This window comes from Doryrhamphus excisus, linkage group LG4 (genome assembly GCF_037039965.1).
Source record: "Doryrhamphus excisus strain RoL-2023G ecotype Guam linkage group LG4, RoL_Dexc_Guam_v1.1, whole genome shotgun sequence".
Classification (NCBI taxonomy): domain Eukaryota; kingdom Metazoa; phylum Chordata; class Actinopteri; order Syngnathiformes; family Syngnathidae; genus Doryrhamphus; species Doryrhamphus excisus.
The window spans coordinates 12,075,709-12,103,039 of record NC_136360.1 but is presented as its reverse complement, the minus strand read 5'-3'; the positions used below and the strand labels follow the sequence as shown (position 1 = coordinate 12,103,039).

The following is a 27,331-nucleotide window of genomic DNA, read 5'->3' as shown; positions in this document are numbered from 1 at the left end:
GTGTTATTTTACAACAATAACATCAAATGCAAGAGTTAGCGGCTTGTTTGTTTTTGTTTGTTTTAATAAAAAACAGAGATACCAAGAATGGCAAGCAGATAAGAAAAGCCTGTTCCACTCCAATCCTGTAGGTGGCAGTAATCCGCATAAAAAATGCATGAAAGAGAAGGCTTCAAATCCAGTCAACGTTGCCAAACGCACAATAATTATCGTATTTGTACAATAATTTAATTTAATTAATAATTTTACCAAATCCCATAATGTACGATAAACCCTTCAAATAATAATGATCAACTGATGACGATAAGCAGACAGGATACACTCACATCGTCGCACGTTCCTCTTTATAGCCAGGTGGGGGTGCTGTTTTACCAGTTGCGTTTTCTTCAGTACTGTGCTGCTAGTTTATTTAAAGGAAAACCCCATAATGAGCTATTACAGCTATTAGCCATCTTTCCATTTTCCCAGACTCACAGGATTTCAAATGTGTCAATTGGCTGCTAAAACGCCAACGACAAAACGTAACTACTTACACTTTGAAATGTAAGTAATGTTTATCTGTTTCTTTGCATGTGTAACCCTTACAATTTCTGTGAAATACTAGCATGTTTGTAATGCTAGCATGTAACCACTACATACTACTCTTTTAGAAACCAGATGTTTTCTACTTGGTAGAACCTTAACAATGCTGCGAAAATACTTGAGACCCCGAAGTATCCTTATGAGAGACCTACTGAATAATTAAAAGTGATAGATGAGTGTGTATGTGTTAGCAGCTCTTCCAGTGTGTTGTTAGGATTCCCACGTGTTGTTCTTCCACGGCAATGCAAGGTGAAGCGGGGGAAATAAGCTGCTGCCAACAAAACAAACTCGCATTTTAATAATCCTCTTTCTGTGCTATGCTAAAATGCTAATGGACGCTAATGCTGTATTTTCAAAGCGCTGACACACTATCTTCTTAGCATGACATGCTAATCTTTATGTTGTTTGTGAATGTTTGGATGTCACTCATGCTCACCTGAGAGAGCCTCCTTCCCTCCATCCATCCTTCCTTCCTTTGTTGCTAACCTGCCAGGAAAAGGAAATGCCAACATAAACTGTCATCCCTATTTTTTCTCTCTCCAGAGCCAACATGGCCGTATTTCCATGGAAACTGCCTACGCTGGCAAGTCTTAGCTGGTAAGTCTTCTGTCTTTGTTTTTCGCTTGTGTGATTTGATGACATGTTAGATGTCGTCATCACTGAGTGAAAATCAGTAGTATGGAAAATTAAATTTCTCCTGTTGATATAGCTCAGGGGTGGGCAAACTGCGGCCCGGGGGCCACATGCGGCCCACCAAGTGTTTGAATCCGGCCCGCCAGTTGCTTTCTAAGTATTTCAACTTTTAACATAAAAATTGGCCACATGACTTGCAAGTGGAATGTCTTATTTAGTTAAAAAAAACAACAAAAAAACTAAACAAAACTGTCAAATGAAATGACATAGTTTGATGTGGTCTGATGTTTAAAGTGCTCCTGAAAAAAGGGATATGAGAACATACAGCTGATAGTATAACACTTTTACACATAAAATTAGACAAATAATTCAAGGAAAATTATAAGCATAAAATAGTGTGTGTGTGTGTGTGTGTGTGTGTGTGTTAAATATATGTTCTGGCCCCCCGGGCAATTTTGTTAACTCAATGTGGCCCACGAGTCAAAATATTTGCCCACCCCTGATATAGCTGGTAGATGTTTTTGCCTTAGAAGAAACATCAATGAATAGATCCAGCTTCCTCATCTCTACCGAACAATGGCAGCACACTGCTTTCATCCTATACACTTGTCTTTTTTTATTTTAACTAAGAAAACTCTGGCTTTTCCTTGACACTATGGCACACTTCCTGTCCTTCACTTAGAATCCAATTAGAAATACATGTACGTTTAAGGACCTACTACCCTACTACTTATTGATGAGACGATGAGATGCCCGTGGGCGGTGGTGGTCTGACTAACTGACCGACTGGGGCCCCCCCAAACCGGAGACCAATGTGATGACTGGGTAAAAAAATGGAATGACATGGTTGTGTGTGATGATGTCATTTCTACTAAAGCGACAGTGCTGCTAAAGCATCTGAAAAATGCAGCCTCAATCATGCTCTCTCACTCGCTCTGAGAGTCAGAAAAGGCTACCCCGCCCACCAACCCCCCCAGCATCTCAGCGTCTCATCATGGCGATGTAGTGACTGCAGACTTGAGAGTCTTCAGAGGTCAACATTGCATCGACTTAATGATAACAGACAATGGTTGAAGTGTGCAAACAACCTTCCAGAACCTGCACCATGACATTTACCACTTTGTCTGCGTCTAATTGTGTTCCACAGTAAGTGTGTGTGTGTCAGAGAGTGATGTGTTGTGTTGCAGTTTTCCACTTAAATTCACAAGTCTTTGGCAGAACCACTTATCTCGCCTGGGCAGCTGTTTGCGTGTGTGCATGTGTATACACTGTGGCGTGCTAGACGTGTGCATGGTCTCTCTTAACTTCCTTTTACACTTGTATGACAGTTAAAAGTATGCTGGAGTGTGACTTCAAACATTGCCTGTACGGTCAATTGAGCTTTCATGATGGCCACAGTTTGACCGTGAAATTGTATTGATTAGATTATGTACCTAAAAAAAAAAAAAAGTGAGTGTGGATGACAAAGAAAAAGATACCAAGTTCAAGAGAGCGTGTCAGGGAAGCACACATCTTCTGGAAGTTTCCCCTGCAGCTCCCAGTCAGCTTGTCATGAGTGTGTTGGTGCACTCAGTCGCCATCTGCTTCTTGCCGCTCTCGCCACACGACTTAGAAACGTGTTCCCGGCCGCCTGCATCGCCTGGCATCTTTTTAAATGCTTCAGCTTGGCAGCGGCGTCGTGCAGGCGACCACTTCTTGACTTGACATGTTTATTTTTTCTGCAGTGAATGCTGCTGCCTTTTTGTCCTTTTGTTCTTGTCCCTTATTGTTGTTGCTGTCATTCAGTCCGTGTTTAGTCAGGGAACCCTTTTCATACAAATAAACAAACAAACATTGTAGCAGAAAATGGTTTCCAGCAGAAATAAGCATGAAGCGCCTCAGGCTGGCTGACTCACATCGACAGAAGAGGTTGTCGGCATAACCAAAACCAAAAACAAGCCATTGCTTGCACATTTACTTTTAATTTGACCAGAGTAGTAAAGACTTGGATGGATGATAATGGATTTCTCAACCTACAGCAGATTTTCCTCCATTTGTGCATGTTTTTATTTAGATTCTTCTGTTTTCATATGATAGATCATACTACGAGGGTCGCGGGGGGTGCTGGAGCCTATCCCAGCTGTCTTCGGGCGAGAGGCAGGGTACACCCTGGATTGGTGGCCAGCCAATCACAGGGCACATATAGACAAACAACCATTCACACTCACATTCATACCTATGGACAATTTGGAGTCGCCAATTAACCTAGCATGTTTTTGGAATGTGGGAGGAAACCGGAGTAACCGGAGAAAACCCACGATTGAATGGGGAGAACATGCAAACTCCCCACAGAAATGGCCGAGGGTGGAATCGAACTCAGGTCTCATAGCTGTGAGGCCTGCGCGTGAACCGCTCGTACACCGTGCAGCCCAACTGTAAAACATGAATATGTATAAAGACTATAAACTAAAGACATTAATATTACTGCATTCCTCACTGCTGCACTGACACTTTGCCACACTGCTGTTGTTCATCATTGACTTTCTATACCTTGCACATTTGTCTGTCCTTAATGTATAATGTATTTCGTTTTAGTAACAGAGTAACACTGACTACAAAGTCATTGTGTCCTTGTGTGTATTTTTGGTCAATAAGGATGAAACACTGTTGTTATTTTTTAAATTGATCCACGCTTTCCTTTATTAGTTTTTATTTATATATATTTCGGCAAATTTGGCATTTATTTTGCCCTAATGAAGCATTTTCAAGACTAGAAATTGCTAAAATAGCTATAATACTAATACAAGGCATTCAGAAGACGCATTCAAAGACGCTGTAAATGATATCTAGTATTCTACACTGTTCACGAGTTGTAAAGTTTGGTGAGACACGCAAGCTTGATTTTGAATTTGATCACCAGAACAACTTTGTGCTCTGAGCAGAGTTCTGGTAGGATTTCGGTGCTGAGGAAAGTAGTTCCAGCTAGTTGCTGGCGACAGTTAAGTAAAGAGTTTGGCTTCTCAAAACAATTTGCTTTCAAAAGCAGAATACATTTGCATCACAAAAATGCCTACCTTAAAAAAAAAATCAGACTTCACAAATCACTTGGCGTTATTTTCTCTGCCGTCGTATCAAAGTGAGACCCGATACAACTTGATACAAAAATGGCTTATTTTCTTTTATTATGTATACTATATTAGGTATCATGAGTGGAAAGGTGACTATGTGGGTGTTATTTCATGTCTAGAGGAGAGAGTCTAGAGTTCTAATAATGTTAAAAACTATATTTAAAAGGTCTTAAAGGGATTTTCTATGCTCTTACCATTTAAATATTCCGTCTATTCAAAAGGAATCCTTGTACCATCCGCTTGTCACGGTTGGGTCTGCAATCAATTAATCACGATTAAACAACAGATTACTGTATTTCATTTTCTTCAAAAGCGATAATAATCACATGCATTTATGTGTTAATACGATGAAGAGATAAAGTACATTTATATGCTTGCATCATTACAGCTGGTTCTCTGAAGGCCACATTGACTCTATCAATAATGTATGTAAATATGTACAGTATTTAATATGAAAATACAGTAGATCCCTGCGCTGCTGCGGTTATTAGATTAGATTCAGCTCCAGTAATCTTCCCTCAAGAGTGTGGCTCACACATAATGTAAGATGATGATATGATAATGTAAAAAATAAATAAACAGGTGGAGTCGGAGTCTAGGTGTGTAAGTTATACATACATATATGTATGTGTGCGTGTGTGTGTGTGTGTGTGTGTATATATATATATATATATATATATATATATATATATATATATATATATATATACTATACTTTCACAGTGATACATCCCCACACAGTCCGCTCTTTCATTACTTCATTCTGACTTGAACACATCAACAGCAGCACAATTCCAACACCATACACTGTATGTATCTCCGACTCACACACGTCTCTAGTCCATTCATCCTGGGAGCGACACTTGACATTACAAGAATGCGAGATACATTCAACATGACAAACACGGCTTTATAATGAATGTGCGTGTGTTTGTGTGTTGGGTGAACACAAGATTTTCGGGATATATGACGATATAAAATATAAATTAATCAGAGTCTTGTATAAAAAGCTACAAACCTTAAGCCTCATAATGAAATACACTTGTCTCACATTGTAGAGCACATTTATTTATTGGCAACAAACTGGCTAACTTTTCTGCACACATTGCTACTAAATCTTGAACAAACTGTAATGCTTGTGCTTGTGATTAAGGAAGATGTAGTCACCCATGCAATTCCAACTTCATGTGGAAGATATTTTTATGACTCTTATTTACACAGTTAGACAGCAAACAGCGCTTTTATTTTGAACACCGGTAATATGTCCTCTGTGTGTTGAGAATTCTGTACAAGGAGCAAGAATAAACTTGCTTCCCATCTTCACTCAGAACCTGCACGTCGTTCTCGGACATTGTAAAACACTCTTTACATTAATCCAACCTATGCTACTACACTAGCATGCTAAACAAAATAAGCTTTCATTCACACTCTGAGGTCCCGCCAACCTTCGCTGGTGTATCGCCGGTGTATCGCCATTTCAACCTGTTTAGTTCGGGAGGAAGTGGTTTAGTGTTTATAGTGAGCGTGGTCGGCCGAGTAAGTACTTCCCCATCCGAACGCTCCTTTTCCTCATGATGACAGCATTTGATTCATCTTATGTATCAAAAAGTCCGCCGCTGCACACAGTTTACATTTATCATTTTTACCAGTATAAGTCATTCTCTTATCATCTCTCTACAGGTAAACCCAACCCTATTGAAAAGAAGTACATTTACCTTAAATTATAACTCCTCATTGCTCATAATAGCACAGTTTAAAGTGTGATTCAAATGTTCTGCTACTATTAAAGAGACTAGTGTTAGATTTTTGACTTGTGTGGTATCTGTTGGCTTGATTGACACACTCAGTTTATTTGGTCCTGTCATTTATCTTTGTGTTCATTAAATACAGTAAAAAGACTTGGACCAATCAACAAAAAGTCAACAACGAGGACCTCATACAGGGGACCTCTCATCACAAGAATTCTGTATGGAACTGTATGAGAGTGAAGAGGTGGACCAGCTGGACAGCAGTAAGCAACCATACTTTTATCTCAAAACAAAAATCAAGCTAATACATAAAGTCTACTTAATTAAGGTAAATGTGTGATTACATAGACAGATAGATTGATTGATCGATCGCTAGCTTCTTGAAAGGCTTCAGGGTGGCACCATTTTAAAGCGATTGTGATTAATCGAGATTAATCACAGAGTAGACACGTTTACATACATGCAAACATTCATTCATTTTCTACCGCTTTTCCTCACAAGGGTGCTGGAGCCTATCCCAGCTGTCTTCGGGCGAGAGGCAGGGTACACCCTGGACTGGTCGCCAGCTAATCACAGGGCACATATAGACAAACAACCATTCACACTCACATTCATACCTACATGCAAACATACATTCCACTAATATATGCTGTGAATTCTGAAACCCCAATGTGTGGAGATCTGCTAGAATGTCCAATCAGCGTGTTTGAGTAGCTAGAAAAGCGTTATATACAGTAAGTGTGATATATGATGTTGACAACGGGGGGGGTCATATCAGGACAAAAGCAGCATACATTTCAGTGAAACAACAAACAGATATGCATGTAACTGTAAATGTTTGTGTGAGCGTTCACGTGGGTGTTTATGTGTCTTTTTTGGATGTTTTATTTAAGGATAGAAAAACTTTCTCCTCCCCATCTCCCAAGTCCACTCCACACATCGTCATGGCAACCACACCAATCGCCTTCACTGAATTTGACAGATAAGACCCACTTGAAAGACTGTGAACATCACACACACACACATGCACACACACACTTCATTCCTCACATCCTCTTTTCTCTCTCCATGCAATTTAATTTCTTTATCTTGTCCTTCAGCACATCCCTCCTTCTCCTCCTCCTCTTCCTCTTCATCTCATTACCTCCTCATCCCCCCATACACACACACACGCACATTCCTTTTGTTGTGTTAACCCTCTGCCTGCCTTACATTGCTCATTCATTAGATGAAAGAGACACAGAGAGGAGAGCTATGACCATTGAACATCTGTCCACGGGATGTCGGACAAGCTTACAGGAAGCCAGTGAGACGTCCTCTATCCTTTTTCTCTCCTACGCTCGAAGGCTGCAAACTGCTGCTCCACTTTCACTTTTGTAAGGGAGCAAAGCCTGAAATTTGGCAGGAAAGAAGACGACTTCTTATTCGCTGACAGATTGAGGCCTGGATAGGAGGAAACGAGCAGGCGGCAACTCTTGGAATCTCTCTGATGTCAAGTCCAACTTCCAGAGGCTTTTCTCTCTTTTACATCCGTGCTGCGTCTTCAGCCCCAATCTTTGCCTCTTCTCACCACAATAACATCACATCAGATTGTTACATTGGGAATCATCTTCCAAACGTGCAGTCCAAACTGGCGCATTTCATAAAAGAAGAAGTTCTCTTTTGAATGATCCAGGTTCTAAAGACACACAGTTTCAAAAAGTTCTGCCAAGCCGTAACAAAACAAACTGATCTGTAACTTTATAACTCTAGTTCTACCATGTTTTGAACCAGACTAAGTCAAAAGTGATTAGTCAACTCCTTCATTTCTTTATGAACGTAGTTCAACGAGTTTAGGAAAAGCAAAACCGGTTTGTGTCATGCTTCAGGAAGAGAAAAGTGAAGAAAATGTTTGCGCAAGTCTTCTGGAAATACGTTCTTCCATTTGTGAAGTCAAAGATCACCGATGTTGGACCTGTCCTATAGTTCTTCCAACTGAAAGTCACCCAAGCATGCCTTAAGACACCTCGCTTTGTGCACTGCAAACAGAAAAGTTTTTTATTCCTAAAATATATTTTTCCTAAAATATCCCCACAAAGTTCAAAGCATACAATTGTCTAAAATGTCTTGCTAAGATGAAGAATGAAGATTTGGGGCAACTAAGGACTTGTCTGTTGTCGCAATACTCGGAAATTTAGTATGCAGTAAATGTATCAATTGTGATCACTTGAACAAACCATCACCAGGATCTGTCTATTTACTGGCCCAGCTGGAGACTGTTCATATATTTTACACTCTGTGCTGGTGGTTGTCATGGCAACTGCCTTGGTAAGGGGGCAGCTTGACTCTTATCAGCCTGCTGGCAGAGACGCGAGAGCAGACTGAAGCATGACTCACGCTCTCTAATGGCTTTCTTGGAAGATTCTTCCATTGGAAGTCATCACTGGCAACCAAACAGTGCAGCTTTATTGTGGCCTGAACTGGTGACCATGTCATCCCTTTGTTAGTGCAACCTCTGGGGAGGCGCCCTTTGCCGGACATGATCATGAAAGTTAACTCAAACATTATAAAGAAGTGTTAATGTCGCTTGAGGTAATGCTAAGTTCAGTATAGTAGCAGGCTAAAAAAAATTCAAAAATACTACATGCGTCAGAAAGGTTCCAGGACTGTTGATGTTGATGATGGCATTATTCAATATGCGAGGGCATCGTACAAAGGGCCAGAAGATCAACCAGTATGTCTATTTGGTGTGCAAAAGTTGTTGCAGGACAATACGCCTGCTATCAATGTCGTGAGCATCCGACATTTCCTGGCCAGGAAGAAGATGGCAACCTTCCTACTCACTCAACCAGTCTCCATATGATTTTTTTAACCCTCTTTCCCAATTCATCAAGAGGACCTTTTTTTGAATATGTGTACAACATCAAGATGGCCTTGATGAATCCTTCCAGGGGTGCATGGAGGCGTGGCAGAGAAGGCTCCAGAGGGATTACTTTGAAGGGGAAAACTTTGTAGTTTGGATTTCAAACAAAGTATATTTTTCTTTTCTTTTCTGACACATTTCTAAAAGTTTTATAATTAGTGTCGGTTGAATGTTCTTTTGTGGTTTGGTGGAAAAAAAGTCTATAAAAAGTGGACACATGGTACATGTTTTGCTGCTCAGCGCCAACTCGGCATGGTCCGGTTACTGGTTTTCAAGTATACCACGGCATACAAAAGTCACAGTTTCAAAACCACTACAATTGTATGTCATACCGTTTCTTCAGTATGAGAGAAAGTGGAGGTCCAGTGCGGCCACTTTGTGTTATTCCTCGCATTCAGAACTGGCCTTCAATGTATTCAAGTATTTTATTGTGTATATACTGTATATTCTTCAATGTAGATAACACCTGGCGTTAGCTACCTTGTTACCATTTGAGCAGCACCAGTACAGCTGCACTGTTGTCACAATTGTCACTTGGCATATTACTCACACGAAGGGTGGAGATGTGATTCAGGAGTCAAGGATAAGTGGTGTACACCGTTAACTCTCCACTGAACAACAAGCAACAACCACTTAAAGGGCACCTATTATGCTCATTTTTGTATCGAGTTATGGACTATAGAGCAGCTACACACAATAAACCGGATAGAAAGTGCGTTCTATAGATATAAAAACAGATAATAAAAAAAAAAGAGGCAGCTCATTACTGCTTGTAATCAGTGGGTAAGTTTCAGCAAAATATCAGTTCTCAACAAAAAAAAGGGAGGAAAAACAGCTTTTTGTGAAAAGCTACATTTCAAGCATAACATTCACTTTGACACAAGTTTTACACAAATATATACTTTGGCAAAACATGTAAACAACTATGCCACCGCATAAACAATACAAAAATTGTTGTTTTACATGAAAAGAACAATTTTTTTTACAAATATAACACCATCAAGTAGTTAAAATTTCTGTGTGTGTTTACCGTGTATGCATTAAAATTTCCCTTCAATGTGTTACCGACTTCACAAAGCCACATGGAAACGAACACTACACCGAGCATTAACTTTCCAAACTCAAAAACAAATATGCAGCAGCAGTGGCGGCAGCTCCAATATGTAGGGTTACCTTTCGGTGGTGGCCTAAGGCATTGTGAGCGTGGCGTTGATGCGCTGTGAGCGAGTGTGTGGTGAAGCTAGTCGCTAGCCGGTGTGGTGTGGCGAGGTGTCACTACGGCAGTATCATATTTCTTTGGTGTAATGTCAGGTTCAAACTCCTGTGACACTTGTAAAAACACTTAAATACAGAAATACAGAAGAGACAGACAACAATATTCAAAGTTACTCGCAGTGACATGCCGCTCCACTCTGAATATGCAGTTCACACTCCTCTCCTTTTATTCTCTTTCGGGGGTCCCTACTACATGGTCGTGCAACTCTAAGGGGGGGTGGAGAAGGCAGTTGCACAAGCTGTATTTGTTTGTCTATGTGTGTGTGTGTATGTGAGAGCAATTACTTTTAATGTTTTATGAGTTCTTATCTTGACACATTCTTGCAGGATTAACATGAGCATATGCAAAGTCGCTGTTGGTGCATCGAGGCACCTCCAGGACCTGGGGGTCGCTGGTGGGTCTCTGATCAGGGTCACGGGAACATTCCTTCTTCAGCACATTCAAACACTTTCTATTGTCTAAGCAAATGGATATAAGGGTGATAACTACCAAAATAATACCTGTATCTACATTTTATTCTAACATGTAACAATGTTAATAACAATAATAATTAAAACTGCAAGCAGTGATGAGCGGGCTGGAGCACCCCGGCGCGCTCGGGGGTATGCGCACGAGTGGACGGGCGCGGGGACATGCCGTACAAAAAACCGTGGTGATCGGATAAGTCCTAAGGGAGTTTTGGCACTTATAATTTTCTGCCAGGAGGGGGCGACACCAGTGGCAAGGCGGGTATGCGGTCACGTCCCGTCTGATGCCCCAAATCGCCATAGAAAAATTTGCGACGATCGGACCATGCGGAAGGTACTTGTGGCGGATATACATTTCCACCTGTGGGTGGTGCTATAGAGTCTATGCGCCCACATGGTAACGGACGGGAGGGTAACCCAAACCACCAGAAAAAATTTCGGGCCGATCCGACCATGTGGAAGGAAGTTACGGTAGATATACATTCCCACCAGTTGGTGGCGCTATAGAGTCTATGTACACACAGAGTCACAGAGTGGAGGTTGACCGAACCCACCAAAAAAAATCGAGACGATCCGACCATGCATAAGGAAGTTATGGCCGATATACATTTTCACCAGTTGGTAGCGCTATAGAGTCTATGGACACACACATTCATAGTCAGTGCTCGAGCCCTAATAAACATTAGGATTACAATAGGGCTTTCGCACTGGTCAGTACTCGAGCCCTAGTAACAATGTTGCTGTAGCTTACTCAATATCCAAGTCACATGTAATATGTCATATATACAGTAAGCATTGTTGGCCGTTTTTGGAGGTTTTTCAGAAGGCTTTATACGTGGAAGAGGTGCGTCCCATTACGTGCATTCTTAGCTACCTCTTATTTCTTTTTTTATATATTTAGAACCCATAGAAAAGAGAAAGACATGTGTGTTCATCTCTCACATGCAGATGATGGGAACATTTTTCTCTTTTCAAACAACACATTTTAGAGCTGTACCGTGAAAACATTTTTGCCCCAAGCTTATCATACCGTCAAAGTCATATAGCGGGCCATGCCTAGCGCCAACTTACTTGGATAAGGTGACTAAATGAGCGTGTCTGTGGTGTGAAAAGTGTTTTGTCTTGCCGACAGTCGAGGAGCGGATAATGAATGCTAACGATGTGAGTCTCTGCAGTGATTTAAAGCGCACCTCTGTGTAATTGCACTGGGGAAATTAATTGGGTTACAAGGAAATTACACTCAGGAAGATGTGGAGAAAAAAAAGATGGTCGTCAGGAGTGATTAAAGAGACAAAAAGTGTGTTCTCTGCATCATACGGCCCTTCGAGGTTTTGGGTAAGCGGTGCAATGCTTTTCTTGAGGTAAAGTTGTCTGTTACTGTATGGAATTCACTTCCTGTTTGTGCTTGCGGCTGTTAGCCACCTGGGAGGAATGACAAGAGTGTCAGATGGCAATCGTTATTCCTCAGGGTAGTGAACCACTTCAATCTTGCAGGGAAATGAACTTACTGATCATTTCCATATTCCACAGCAGGCTTTATCGTAGTAACACTTGATTTGTTATTTAGATTTATTGCCATGGACTGAAATGGTCAATACACTGAATTGTGTGCAAATGGAACACTTATGTCAGAACACTGACAGTGTATACAGTGTACACCAGGGGTCTCAAACACGCGGCCCGTGGGCCAATTGTGGCCCGCAGGACACTAGTTTGAGGCCCCCGCGTTGATATGAAAGTTTAATGTTAGTGCGGCCCGCGCAAGTTTTCATGTACCCAGAAAAAATTATTACGTTTGATTAATGTTCATGTTAAAGGTTAAATAACTGTTAATAGTTATCCTCCCTATCTGTGTGAAAGTGGTAATTTTTTGGCTATTTAATTTTAAAGGAAATAACTTGAAGGCTACCGTTTAGGTCGCTAGCTCTCTAGTTTGCGAGTTAGCATGTGTCGCAAGACCCTGCAGTTGCGCAATATGTTGTAAATAAAAAAAGAGTATAAATGTGACTATAGTCGTGTTTTGTCATGTCTACAGGGCTCTAATAATGCTTTGTTAATTTTAATCTTAACCCTAACCCTAACCCACCAACTATATGTGATTTCTTAAGTTTTTATTATTTGCCGTTTTATTATTATTATTATTATATTTATTTATTTATTACTGATTGATTGATTTTTTTTATACTTGATTTGTTTATTTATTTTTCATCTTATTTTGTGTAGAAAAATAAAAAGTAAGATATTTGAGAACAGTGGAATGTTTTATCAGAGCTTTTCTTGTAGAAAATTGGAACCGAAGCGAAGTTTTTTAAAATTTTTTGTTTTTAATAAATGCGTTTTTTGGGTTTTTTTTGTTTTAAACCTGATGCGGCCCAGTCTCACCCAGACCCGCCCGAGCTCCAGTGGCCTCCAAGTAAATTGAGTTTGAGACCCCTGGTGTACACTGTATACTTAGTACTTTACTGTCGTTGCACACTTACTGGAAATGACACTCACAATATGAACCTGTTTTACCTGAAATATCTACCAAATGGCCGTAGTTCTATTCGTGTTTTTCTTAATTGAAAAAGCAAACAAAGTGGCAATGGAAGCAACTATGTGTGAGAAGGTGTATTTTTACAAAACCTCAGTGTGGAACAAAGTCAGATGTCAGAGGTTTGATTCTGCCTCTCTTCTGTCAGCGAATTTTCAGAAGCACTCTGAGCCCTTCACGCTCCGCCACTTCCCACCTGACATTTTGCTGGAGAAAAAGACGCTCCGCTTTGAGCCAAAGAGCTTCAGGTTGGGAAGAGAGGAAAATCAATAAAAGCACACGGGAACGCCGGAGTTCCTCGACAGCATAAAAAGTGAAAAAAGCCGCGTTGGCGACTCTCAATCTTAAAATCCGATGAAACTCAGGAAGTCAGCAACTCCAACAAGGTTTGACGTTTTCTTCTCTGGTGAGTCACTTCACTTTCTGCTTCTTCTTTGATCGCTTGAGGCTCGTTAAGGAATCTCAATTTGGGAGCAAAAACTTTTTCATCTAAGGGCTGACTTGAGGTGTCAACGTTCACGTCCAAAGACACCACATCCATATTAAATCTCCTGGTTTGTCCAGTTTGATAATTTGTGTCACAAAACGAGGGTGGGAAAAGGTTGCTCTTTCAAACTTTATTGTCCGTAAAGGTTTGAAAGTCACAGACAAATGCATTAAAAAAACTGTCGTTTTGCTTTGCTTTAGCTGAAGTCGGCAACAAGTGATGCTCTGCTCAATGAATGGAGGATTATATACAGTATGTCCAAGTTCAACGGAAAGTGATCAGACCTTTACAACAAGGTAACAGAGCTTTTCCTGGTAAAGGAAATGGCGCATGCACTCACATTAAAAACAAAACTCCAAACTCCACACACCACCGGTAGCAGGAATAATAAGATGGGCTGCATCGCTATGCAATTAGCCGTCTCTGTTGCAGCTTTGCACTCTTGCTCTGCAAGCAGGCCCATAATAACACACACAGCATGATCAATCCAATCAATGCAGCTGCATAACATTCATCACCACAGACTGAACCTTGTAGGGTTTGCAATAAGAACAGGAGAAGCAGACCAATCGTCAGGATGCCAATTCCCGTAGCTTAGTGTCGTTGAACAGCAATAAAAAACTCACAGTTGTAAGTAGTAGTAAAGAAAAGCGAGACAATAATATAATTATTGGAAGCAGGCGTGATGAGGACGCTGTGGAGTTTCTTGCTGCGGGGGGCTGAATAATAAATGAAAGGCAAGAGATGAAAGTGCACGCTGACACCCTCCCAGCATCCTCAGAGGAGGAGGAGGAGAATAAGAGTATTCTGGGGGAATAAACAGGTTATTTCAAGATAAATAACAAATATGGACGCTTCCCTCGGGATAGTGTCACGTTGTGAGGCGTCGCAGAGGAAGCAGAGCTGCATCGAGGGCACATGAGTTGAGCGTTTTAGAAGTGGACATGATATTCCCTGCATGAAGACTTTTGTTTCCGCCTGTTGGCAAAAGCACGTCCAAGCAGCAAGTTGGAGGACAAGACACAACACTTTTTCTCACAAAAGTTGATGAGGTCACCAAACACATCGATCTGTCCACAAGGCATCAGCTACAAGGAAGTCTCATGGAGGTCTCTGACAAAGAAACTACTCAATTTTAGCAACTTTTAAATCTACCAACGGGGGCTGAAGAGGTGAATACCAGCTACCTCCTGCAGGATGTCCGTGTCTTTACAGCCACAGCAAGCAAGACTCATGGGAAAATACTTTCAAACATCTTCTGCAATTTATAGCACTAAATTGTCCACATGCTGTATGCGATAGTTACAAGATTTATACTATGGATTTTAAGAAAGAGTTTCATCATGATGTATTTTCCTGTTACTTGTTGAACAGTCGTGGGGTTCTCTGAATACTAGTACTGTATATAATTGATGTAGTTATTTGCATATTCACAGTTGGACATCGTTGTCCAAAGGTAAGCCCGGGGGACTCATTTCTTAGATGCCCCTACATATTCTTTAAATTAATTGTTAATGAGATGTATATTACACTCATTTGCATTGCTACGTATAACACAAAGCTAAGATGTGGATGTTTTGTTCAGATAGCTTAGTATGCAGTGACCTACATTTGGATTAGGGGTGTGACGAAGTATTGATACGTATATCAAACTATGGCAATACTTAACCCTACAATGGATTATCGATACGCTCTCGACGTGTTTCATTGTTTTGAACCATTGCTGGTTGTATTCTAGATAAATATGCGGCAAAATATTCACCCATTTTCTTGTCCTTATTTGAGTTCTGTTGCCTATCCCAGCTGAAGGCTGCAGAATATAAACAATGACATTTTTAGGGGGGGTTTCTTTCACCGTATCATGATATTGTTATCTCGAGCCATGTATTTCAAATTGTATCATACCTTGAGGTACCCTGAAATTCTCAGCCCTAATTTGAATTGTCTTTTAGTATCTTTAATGTAGAAAATGTACCAAAGTGAACCCTCACATCCTTCAATTTTTCTGTATGTGGCAGACAGTGGAAAAAGTCTGAGAGAAGAGAGATTTTCTGATCTTACTGTACAAAGCTGTAGTTGTATGCATGTTCTCAGTTAGTAGAGGATATGGACTGGAATAATTCATATTGAGTGGTAATGCAAATTACAGTCGTGTTCTATTATAAAACTGATATATTCTCTGACATCAAAGAGACTGACAAACTGGAATCGGACATCTGTGATCAATAAATGATGCATGCCATTCAGGAAAAAAAGCAGATGTCTTTGGCGGCCTGCTTTAATTCAAACAGTTAGTGCATGGCGAGAGGCCCTGTGTGGAGTAAAAAGGGTATCAAAAGGCACTTGCCTATGGCACACGTCAAAATTGATCAAGGATCACTTACACGACGCTAAAGGACTCATTACCGGCGGTGAGGGAATAATCAGCCAATTAACTCAACAAGGAGTCCAAACCCCCAGCTGAGGTGCTATCACTTCATCACCTGACATGCTTAGTGGGGTGCGGCTGGTCACATGATCAATCTGAGGAACTGTTGTGTGCACGCGTGATGAATGGCTGGCAGGCAAAAAAGCCACATGTTGTAAAAACCAAACAGAATGCTGGAGGGGGGGGGGGCTTTGTCATTATGAAAATGTTGATTATCATGTATCAAAACTGTAATCATGTGTTTACAAAAACAGTAATTACAATGTTGATGTAGTTTGCTGATCAAGACTTACCAGAAAGGTGTTCAAAGCTACACAACTATGCAACACAAGTGGTATTTGTTTTGTTATTTAAATGTAATGGTAGTGTCCTCCACAAGTACTAGAGGACAAATACAACTGGCAAATAATTTTTAGTCCAGTCCAGCCCAGCAGATAATGGCAAACACTTTCTGGCTATCTGTGGCGTGTTTGAGGACAGGCGGCGTTGGCGGTAAATCAGTGAAGATAAGTCAGGGAGTCGCAGGGAAGACCTTCGCTTGTGACGTGACATGTTACTTAAATTTATGAGGGAAGAAAACTGCTCAGCTTTGGAGAAATAATGTCCACTACAAACCCAGTGAAGATGAATATCAACCCAGAGAAGATAAACCTGGGATGGTGGGTCGTTGGTGGTGGTGGTGGTGGAAAGCAGAACCCAAATGTCATCTTTTCTAAAGACAAATTTAGAATTAGTGTTTTTCATCTTCCTGTTATAACCAGTCCATTCAGTCAATTGTGTAATTATATTTAAGCCAACATATTGACATGTTATTCTCTAGTTTAAAATGACTTGACGTTTCACCAACAAGAACTTTTGTTTCCAAATAACCTCCATGTCAGATTCATATTCAACTCAATGACCACAGGGTCAACAGCATTGACTACTTGAAGATCTTGTCTGCTGGTGTCACCCCATTGGTTCATTCAGCCTCGCGTTCAGGCTGGGCCTTAAACTAGAGTTCACAGATGAGAGTCAACAGCGCTAGCCACCGAGCTAAAAGCCCAGGCTGTCAATTTCATGTGTAGCGTCACTCTTAAGGCATCAGAAAATGATGTGTATCAACTTATATACTCTCTGTATTCAGAATGTTACGGAATGAAACATTCAGTCTAGTATTGAGGCATGCCCAGTACCCACATGGAACACATTGAGTGAGAGACAGGAAGTGTGCCTTGTGATATAGTCAATAATTAATAAATGATCACTCTTTCATGGTTGACTATGGACTATTATTAGTCAGAAAATATTGAAAGAGAAGTTATATGTAGTATTCTGGTCAGTAGGCATCAGTAAAATCAGTATATTCCATTACCTTTCACACAGACTGGCTTACTGAGCCAGCAGTGCCGAGCCAACATGTCATGGCTGAGATTGAGTGGAAAAAGGTTCTCCTCTTCCGTGTGGAAGTGGTAGGTTTTCGGCTTCTTTGTTGTTCTTCTCCACTCCATTTGAAACACTTTCTTAAGTTTACAATGTGTACATTCAAGAGGCTAACTAGCTAGCTCTAGCGGCGGCTGTCTCATAGCCTAGAAGAAGCCTAAACAAACACTAAAAAGTATGTAAAAGTGACCACTGGAGGGTTATTTCATGTCTACGGGATTCTAGTAATGTTTAGAAAGTCATAAACAGGTTTATTTTTGCTCTATGAAAATATTCCGTTTATTAATATTGAATTCTACTTTGCAGAAATTCACTTATCGTGGTTGGGTCTGGAACCAATGAACCGTGACAAACGTGGATGACTGTACAGTACAGTTTAGCCTTAAGCTAGCTAGTAATGGCTAGCGATCGTGCCAAGGAAAAGCCACAGCGTGAAAACCAGCTTCCTTTATTAAAAGTCACCTGTTTGTGTCGCCATTGTTAGCACAGATGAGGCTACAAGCTGGAACTGTGCTGCGCTTCAGCATTAACAAGAAAATAATAATTTACACTTTTCAAACTGTACAAAAAACACCTTGTGAACAGTAGGTACTATATATGTGTATACACTGTATATGTAACACATGCCAGCCAATGTGGCTGTGCAAGTATACATTGGTCAACCTCATTCCCTTGGCTTTAAGAGCTGTGCTGAATGCTGGGTCGACTACCTGGGCATTTGGCTGAATGGTCAGTGCTCTCGCCTCTCGTTCCAAAGGTCCTGTTTTTGAGAGTAGTATTTATGTGTGTGTGAGTATATGGTATGTATATGTGTATATACAGTATGATATACATATGTGTATGTATTATGGATGCTCCAATCAGGGTTTTATGCTACCGATTCCAATCACGATCATCCAGGATTGAAATTGGCTGATACAGATACCGATATGGATGGATTAATTGTATATATTTTTCAATGTACTTATGATGAGCGGTATTGGAGTGGCCAGGAGCGCCGTACAAAGGGCTGAATTCAGAACTATTCCAAGGTACTTTGATTGGCAGGGGACCCCAAAAATAGGTAATTACCAATAAAATGTGTACTTAATTATTGGGTGACCTTAAAACCAAGGTTCATCATTGCATGCAGGAGTGGTTGCCAACCGTTTTGAGGCCAAGATCCCTGGTCTTGGGCATGAACCTAGGAAAGATCCTTTTGAAGTGTCCAGACAAAAGCAGTTGGACTCCAGCTTCACCGTAAATGTCCTTACAAAGTTAACAAACCTTCACTACCTGGTACGCTCGTGTCAAAACGTGACTTAAAACATTGCCTGCACACTTAATTCTGAGTTCCCATGAGGAAATGTTTCTACTGAAGACAATAATGCTAACAAAGTTTTGAGTGTGTTGTTGAGGCATTTTGTCCAAATGTAAGCACTCCAATGAATTGCACCGTGCTCCACGATCAATACTGCAGTGAGAAAGTCCTCACATAGATTTATCAGCTAGATCTCCGGACGCTTTGTTTAGCAGTCCACTTGTGCGTGCGGACTCACAGTTAAAGGGTCGATGATATGCTACACGGCGTCTCCCGGGTGGGACATGGCGTTCGCCTTTAACGGCTGTTTGTGTTGCCGATAAAGAGCACGCTGACATTTCTCTGAAGGAAAAGAGCTTTTGTATGAAGGTCTCCAGCCGCCTCCGGCCGCAACCCGCGGGCCTCGCTCATGTCATAAACAGCCCACTGACGAGGCTGTGAATATTAAAGATATGGCGGTATGTAGCTGATGACGGTCGTCAAGGGAACGGTGGGTGTTGAGCGACGTGCTCACTTGCCAACTCTGCCTTGTCATTTAGTCCTTCATTCACGGACGCGTAGCTGTTGCACCTGAACTCACCCCTACATTTAACTTGCTTCCTTCCTTTTTCTCCCTCCAACAAGAAGTCCCCCGACTATTAAACCTGCGTAATCTCTGGGATCAACCACAATCCCACATTCAAAGGTCACATTTAGCATTTATGTGTAAATGTAGCAGACTTAATGGAAAGGTTAATGGACGAGTCAACAGCCATGTGATTAAAAATGCTGTCCAGCTTAATGAAAGTCGTTGGAGGATTTCCTCATTATTCTGTCTGGATTCTGTGGCGACAGCCTCTTAAAACGCACAATAAAGTCTTCATTATCAAAGTATCAAAATGTCAGGCCGCTTCCTGCACTAATTTGCAGTAGGAGCACGATCTTACAGAGCACTCCTTAATATACCGCTAAAAGACACGAGCCTCACTAAAGATAAAGATGTGCTCTTTTGAACATCTTTCCCCTCAAGCGTCATTTGTTGCTCATGCTTGTCTGCAGGGCAAAACACTTTTTTGGGGGGTTTTCAGGAAAATTCTCAGTCAAAATCAAGAGCTCAGTGTCAGTGCGCCCCCCTGTGGTGGAAGAGTGTACAGCAGGAATTGGCGTGTTAATCTTGTTAGCTGAAAAAGCACAAATCAGCCTCCCTGATTGACCTGCCTCCCCTCATGGAGTGTTCAGCTCATTAGCAGCAACCTGACGACGCCCACGTCCTTATTCTGGAAAGTCCAAAGTTTCCCATTTGGTTTAACCTGGCATGACTCAGCAAAGTCAGAACAACATTTCAGTCCGAATGGTCCATGGATAGGGCTGCAGCTAACGATTTTGAGTGGGCGTGTCTGGAGGCGGGTGGTGAGTGGAATAATGAAAACAGACCATTTTCTCAGGAAGCGCAAAATCCAAAGAAATACAACTGGAATAGGTGCAGATTCTGGAAGCTCTAGAAAGCTTTCTGTGCTGTTATCATGTGTAGCTGCTCTATAGGAGTCCAATACTCAACACAAAGGGACGAAAAATGAGCATAATAGGTCCCTTTTAAGAAATTCCACACTATTGAGCGCACCTGAATCTAAGCCGCAACTGTCAACTTTAAAGAGAAAAAATGTTGTACATAAATATTTAGGCTGCAGGTGTCCACATTGTAACATAAGACAATTTTCATAATTTTTCATCATTATAATAATAACTCGGGCTCCTATTGCATCATACTCCAGCTAAAACTAAACACTTCTTGTCCACATGTCCGTAAGACGTTGAAACACACACCAGCATAAATCTTATTTATGACCAAAATGGCATATTTTCTCTGATTATATCTAAAATGTTGAGTAATATGAGTGTAAAGGTGACTGTAGGGGGCTGCACGGCGGTCGAGTGGTTGAGTGCATGTTCTCCCTGTGCATGCGTGGGTTTTACTCCGGTTTCCTCCCACATTCCAAAAACATGCTAGGTTAATTAGCGACTCCAAATTGTCCATAGGTATGAATGTGAGTATTTGTCTATATGTGCCCTGTGATTGGCTGGCGACCAGTCCAGGGTGTACCCCGCCTCTCGCCCGAAGACAGCTGGGATACGCTCCAACACCCCCCGCGACCCTCGTGAGGAAAAGCGGTAGAGAATGAATGAATCAATGAATGAAAGGCGAAATTCACGTATCTTTAGAATAAATAAATGTCAGTATCTCATGCCGCAAGACAAACACATTCAGTTTTAGCTAAAACAACTAGTTGGTCGTACAGCTTGTTGGTATGCAGGTTGGATCCACTATTACTATCCCTCAGCTTCTTGTAAAAAAATATATATTTTCATTTTTCGGCTCTTTGCACTGAGTTGTGGACTCCTATAGAGCAGCTACACACAGTAACCAGCACAGAAAGCTTTCAAGTTCTTCCAGAATGTGCACCTCTTCAGCTGTATTTCTTTGGATTTTGTGGTTCCCACAAAAATGGTCTGTTTTAAATAAATTAATTCCACCCCCAGCTCACCTCCAGGCACACCCACTCTGCTGTGGTTGGTCACACTCGCGAGTGCTAAAAGGAACTTCCGGTTTCTGCTGCGAACAGTGTAGGAGTTGATAATAAATGGCGATGTATCTTTTTAAAATGTCGCCTTTTAACCTACAGCCATATGTGTTGGATTCCGAATCCGATCCGGAAGTAGAAACTGGACAGTTCGAAGTCTCCCAAGAAAAGAGGTTACTTCAAGACATCACTGTGAAATGCTGTTGACAGATTAGAAAAGCATTTCTTTTGCTGGTAGGAAATCAGGAACTCCAACCACTTGTGCCCGATGGTGGTGGTTTTTGGAATTGTAAACAAATGTGGCATTCCCTTACAAGCCATTGCTAACAAACAGAGGAGCAGAGCTTGGTGGGGGACGGCGGGGCAGAGCTTGAGGGACGGCAAAAAGCGTATCTGGCTTACAGCCGTGCCCATATGAGGAAGTCCGCTCCTCTGTGACATCACAAAGGGACAGTTTTACCACGCCTTTTGAAACTGAGCATTTTGAGTCATCCCAAACTTCAAGGGCTCACCTCATTATCTGAAACTTTTCACATTTAACACGAGAATACAACATTCTAAGTACATTCACAAAAGTGGAAAAAGCATAAAAAGTCCCCTTCAAGTTTTTTCAACTTTTCATATTTTTGTTGTTGCGTGTGTCCTACATTGAAGTTCACCAGCTTGTCAGCTATTTTTCCACAGACTTGGCTGGTCCATGTCGCCATTTCCACTCAAGAGTCGTTCATCCGTTTCTCTAAAAGCATACCTTTCCTTAGGAAACTCCCATATTTTGCCCTTCTTTTTGTTTGCAAATGTTGACAGGTATACACTACAATTTGACGTGTGCCATAGGCTCAGGTCTACACTACACCAGAGAGGTTCCTACACTTCTGAAGAAGGAGACCCTGGTCACTAACCTGAAACTTTTCTGACTTCTGGGGAGCATTTTCTACTTTTACATTTGGTGAAAACACAGGAGTTTTTCCAAAATCCCAGGGATTTAGATAAATAGCTGGAGAAAAAGTCCTTGAAATGGAAAACAGGAGACTTTGGTACTTTCAGACATTGCAGAAGGGCACAGATGGCCTCATTGGAAAGCTCACACTTTGTGGGTAGAACTTATTTTCATTCATCTCCAACCTTCTGCTCAAAAGTTATTTTGAACAGAACAAGCTATAGAAAACCCAGGAAGTCTTAGTTCAGGTACTTCCCAATGTGAGTGGTATTTCTGGAAAGCTGACCCCTAGAAAAAGAGGGGCGGGGTAACTTTTGGTTTCACACATCTTTGACTTTCACTTTTGCTACAGGTCGCAGAATATGGTAGCCCAATAACCAAGTAGGAATCCAGATGCTATAGATTGAACTATAGCAGTTGGTCATCCAGGTTGTATCTGAGGCACGGTACAGAAGTTCCCACCTGAAACAATCCTGGCACAACAGCTCCTGTGGCAAAAGTTCCACCTGATCATAGGAAGGTTCTTTTACATAGCATCATCATAAACAACTATCATGGACAGGACTAAACGCAGGTACAGTTTAAGCTTGTTGAATTAAATAAAACCAAAAATGTTTGCTCAGGTTTTGGGTAGACTTTTTCAACATTCCGTGGATGCCCAAAATCCACACTTACTGTACTTCCTGACATCATACAGACAGACAGGCCTGTTACCATTGCAAAGTTAAGAACGCTAAATTGTGGCTTACAATTATTTCTATGATTTCCTATGGCAGACATGTAGTTAGTCTTGATAGTTGTTTTTGTATTATTGACTCATTCGTTGTGTGACCTTGTCCTTTCTTCTAGATTGTTCTCAGCAAATTGGCTGTACAGGAGCGGGGCCATATCCTGCCATGAAGATCCAGTGGACAGCGAGGGAGAGCTTAAATGTGAGACAACAGATGTTTTCATGCGCAGGTCAGAATGCATCACGGCATCACAGTTAACTGTGTCCACCCACTAATGAGGGTAACGCACACACACACACACACATCAAAACGAGTGTGAAGTAATGGCAGACATCCCCATGGAGCACAGGTGGAAATGATCCAGCGTGGAAATGTCACAGTCAATGTCTGCATCTGATTGATTAGAGGAGGAAATAATTAGCTCTGCTGTGCTGAAAGAAATTATTTTTTAAAATAAAAAGCCACTTTAATTACCTTAGCTCTCTTTGGAAACAAACATACACACAATTAGAAGAGCTGCACTGCCCCCTGCTGAACGCCTTTGCTACAACACTAGCAGCAAGTGGCGTCATTGTGAAACTGCTACCATCTGTTAACTTCTTAAACATGACATTGACAGTTGACTTCCACATTGTTCTCATTCCAATGCTAATTGTACATACAGGATATTGTGTAAATTAGGGGTCTCAAACTCAATTTACTGGAGCTAGGGTCTGGGTGAGACTGGGCCGCATCAGGTTTTCCAAAAAAAAACCAAAAAACGCATTTATTAAAAACAGAAAAATGAATAAACTTTGCTTTGGTTCCGATTTTCTACAAGAAAAGCTCTGATAAAACATTCCACTGTTCTCAAATATCTTACTTTTTATTTTTCTACACAAAATAAGATGAAAAATAAATAAACAAATCAAGAATAAAGAAAATCAATCAGTAATAAATAAATAAATAAATATAATAATAATAATAATAAAACGACAAATAATAAAAACTTAAAAAACCACATATTGGGTAGACATTGGTGGGTAGACAAATTATTTTTTTCAGATTAAAATTAACAAAGCATTATCAGAGCCCTGTAGACATGACAAAACACGACTATAGTCACATTTATACTCTTTTTATTTACAACATATTGCGCAACTGCAGGGTCTTGAGACACATGCTAACTCGCAAACTAGAGAGCTAGCGACCTAAACGGTAGCCTTCTAGTTATTTCCTTTAAACTTAAATAGCCAAAAGCTTACCACTTCCACACGGATAGGGAGGATAACTATTAACAGTTATTTAACCTTTAACATGAACATTAATCAAACGTAATAATTTTTTCTGGGTACATGATATCATACAGCATCCATATCAAAGTTGCGCGGGCCGCACTAACATTAAACTTTCATATCAAGGCGGGGGCCTCAAACTAGTGTCCTGCGGGCCACATTTGGCCCGCGGGCCGCGTGTTTGAGACCTCTGGTGTAAATAGAAAAAATATGTTCCTAGGTCAAACTGAAAGCCTTGTGGCCTTGTAAAGGTCCTGATGTAATTAATAAAGCCTTATAATATAATAATGAATATCGTTGCTCAGATTGCATATTGTCAGTTCCATTTCCTGTTCTATGGTTATTGTCACAGTTTTCCTGTCACCCCACTGGTACCGACACTCACTGAGCTGAGGTGTCACCCATGATGGGGTTTTTGAGGTAGATCTATCCAGACTGTTTTGTCTGGCTATGGATGTTCCACTGTAGTCCTAGTTAAGTTCTTCCTCCCCGCCTCCCACTATAAAAGAACAGGGTGGTCTCAGGCTGTGGAGTCATGAGTGAGAGTGGCGGGGGTGTGGAGCACATCAGGTGAGTCCATGCATAACAGCAATCTATTTACTTTATACTTTGTAACTTTATGTAATAGCATTGTTTCTGTTTCTCTTTTTGTAAAGACATCCCATGATGGACAGTAGTTGAGTCATGGTTTAGTTGGTTCAATTTACTTATACAGCTAGAATCCATGTTTGGATGTAATTGTTATTTAATTCAAGTCTGGACACATGTCAGATATTTTAAAATAATATTTAAAATATTTTTGACATAAATTCATATTTGTCCTTTCTAATTTAATGTATTAATTGTAATGTGTTGTATACATATGTATGCATATGTATTTTATGAGTTTGATTATATTATATTCAGTTAATTTTTTTATTATTTTGTATTATTACATTTATTAAACTTTTTTTGCAAATACTGTACAAATAATGTACTATGTTTATGTAAACAAGATTATTAGAGGTTTGATCATGGTAAGGAATAAATCCAAAATAATTAATGGAAATAATTCTAATTCTAATTCTAATGTTTTACTGTACATAAATAAATACAAAATAAATACCAAATAAACCAAATAAAGTCTCCCACGACCCCCAGCACCCCTTTATGTCCTGCATGTTTGCTTGATTGAAAGTGAAAGAAAGCAATTAGTGTGATTAGTGAAGATGTTGTGATGTCTTCATTGTGTTTGTGCTCCCACTAACAACATGAGGTTCTGATTCTGGTGGGGTACACCAGGACAAAGAGCCCACTATGTTCTACACTAAACACTGTGTAGCTCTGTGTGTGTGTGTGTGTGTGTGTGTGTGTACCCGAGAAAACAGCCGACAGAACATTTTCCAATCTTGGTGTTCCCGCTCCAGGAGGTGTTGCTTCCCCTGCCACATGCCACACCGTCCCCGCCGGCTGCCATCTTGCTTCGCCGGTGCCATGACCGCCTTTAAGGGCATCTGGACTCAGGAGTTCTGGCGCTGCGTTGGCGCAGAATTCTTGGCCATGCTCTTCTTTGTCTTGATGGGCCTGGGCTCCACCATCAATTGGGGGGCCGCTGAAGGGGACCCCCAGGTCCCTGACTTGGCACACATCTCGCTGTGCTTCGGCCTGACCATCAGCACCTTGGTTCAGTGCTTCGGTCACATCAGCGGTGCTCACATCAACCCGGCGGTCACGGCCGCCATGGTGGTGACCCGCAAGCTGAGCGTGGCCAAGGCCGTGTTCTACGTGCTGGCCCAGTGCCTGGGCTCCATAGTGGGGGCCGCCGTCCTGTATGGGATCACGCCAGCCTCAGTGAGGGGTAGCATGGGCATCACGGCGGTAAGGGGAAGACATTTTAATGACCCGTGTCAGGAAGCTTTCCCTGTCAGTGTGTCATGCTGCTTTCTTCACAGGTGAACAAGAACCTGTCAGTGGGGAACGCTCTGGTGGTAGAGATCTTAATCAGCTTCCAGCTGATCTTCACCATCTTCGCCACGTGCGACCACAAACGCAGTGACCTCAAGGGCTCATCGGCATTGGCCATCGGCCTGTCGGTGTGTGTCGGCCACCTGTTTGCTGTAAGGTCGCCTTACCTCTGTCGTCATCCTAGCTTGCGTGTCTAGAGTGAAGGAAGTTGTGTTCATTCCATCCTTAGATTCCGTACACTGGTGCTAGCATGAATCCTGCTCGTTCCCTTGGCCCGGCTGTGATCACATGGTCCTGGGAGAACCACTGGGTAACTTTGTTCTACAGAAGTCTTTGTTGTATGAGGAATTTATCATAGGGACTATTCATGTTCATCTAGGTGTACTGGGTGGGCCCGGCCCTGGGAGGGAGTGTGGCTGCTGCCCTGTACGAGTACCTGTTCTGTCCAGACCTGGAAGCCAAGAAACAATACTCTGACAGCTTCATCAAGACACCCTTCATGGGCTCCAAGCAGCGCCAGGACTCGGTCACGGCTCAGGAGCCGCTTTTCGGCGCCATGGAAGCTGAGCGGGCCGAGAGGAAGGAGCGGGGCAGGGAGCGGGAGGTCTCCGGGGAGGTTCTGTCATCTGTATGACTAGACAGGAAGCGGGTCCAGGTCTGCATTGCTGAGACAACACTGGGTCTGAAGGAGACGGACCTGCTGTAGACAATATCAACCATTGAAAGGTACTTTGGTTTAAACACTTGTAGATTAAAATAATATGGGTATATTTACTGTATTGGATGAAGCCGATTGTTTGAGGGAGGCGTTTATTAGTTTATTAGCTTGTGTAAGGTGTACGGCTTCAATCCTCTGATTGGACTGAAGAAACCAGTATAGAAAGATTTCTCTCAGGGTGTTTATCAGTTAGCACAAATGGTAATAAACTATGACACATTTTTAATTAATTATATTATTTAACTCAATGTTTTGCCTAGAATTACTAAAAAATAATTAATGGG

The 27,331-nt window shown here is 41.4% G+C and overlaps 1 protein-coding gene across 2 annotated transcripts; it reads left to right on the top strand.

The window, feature by feature from the left end:
• The first annotated feature begins 423 nt into the window (after positions 1–423).
• On the top strand, positions 424–27,327 carry LOC131130105 (aquaporin-4-like). Of its 2 annotated transcripts, XM_058074259.2 has the most exons (7): positions 424–543; positions 1,126–1,179; positions 23,230–23,340; positions 25,792–26,242; positions 26,317–26,481; positions 26,559–26,639; positions 26,709–27,327. In XM_058074259.2, exons 3-7 carry the CDS (start codon positions 23,333–23,335, stop codon positions 26,961–26,963), a joined length of 960 nt encoding a protein of 319 aa, XP_057930242.2. In that variant the 5' UTR covers positions 424–543; positions 1,126–1,179; positions 23,230–23,332; the 3' UTR covers positions 26,964–27,327. The 2 variants fall into 2 exon arrangements, with proteins under 2 accessions (XP_057930242.2, XP_078646322.1); XM_078790196.1 differs by lacking the exons at positions 424–543; positions 1,126–1,179; positions 23,230–23,340 and adding an exon at positions 24,881–24,955.
• Positions 27,328–27,331: the final 4 nt, after the last annotated feature.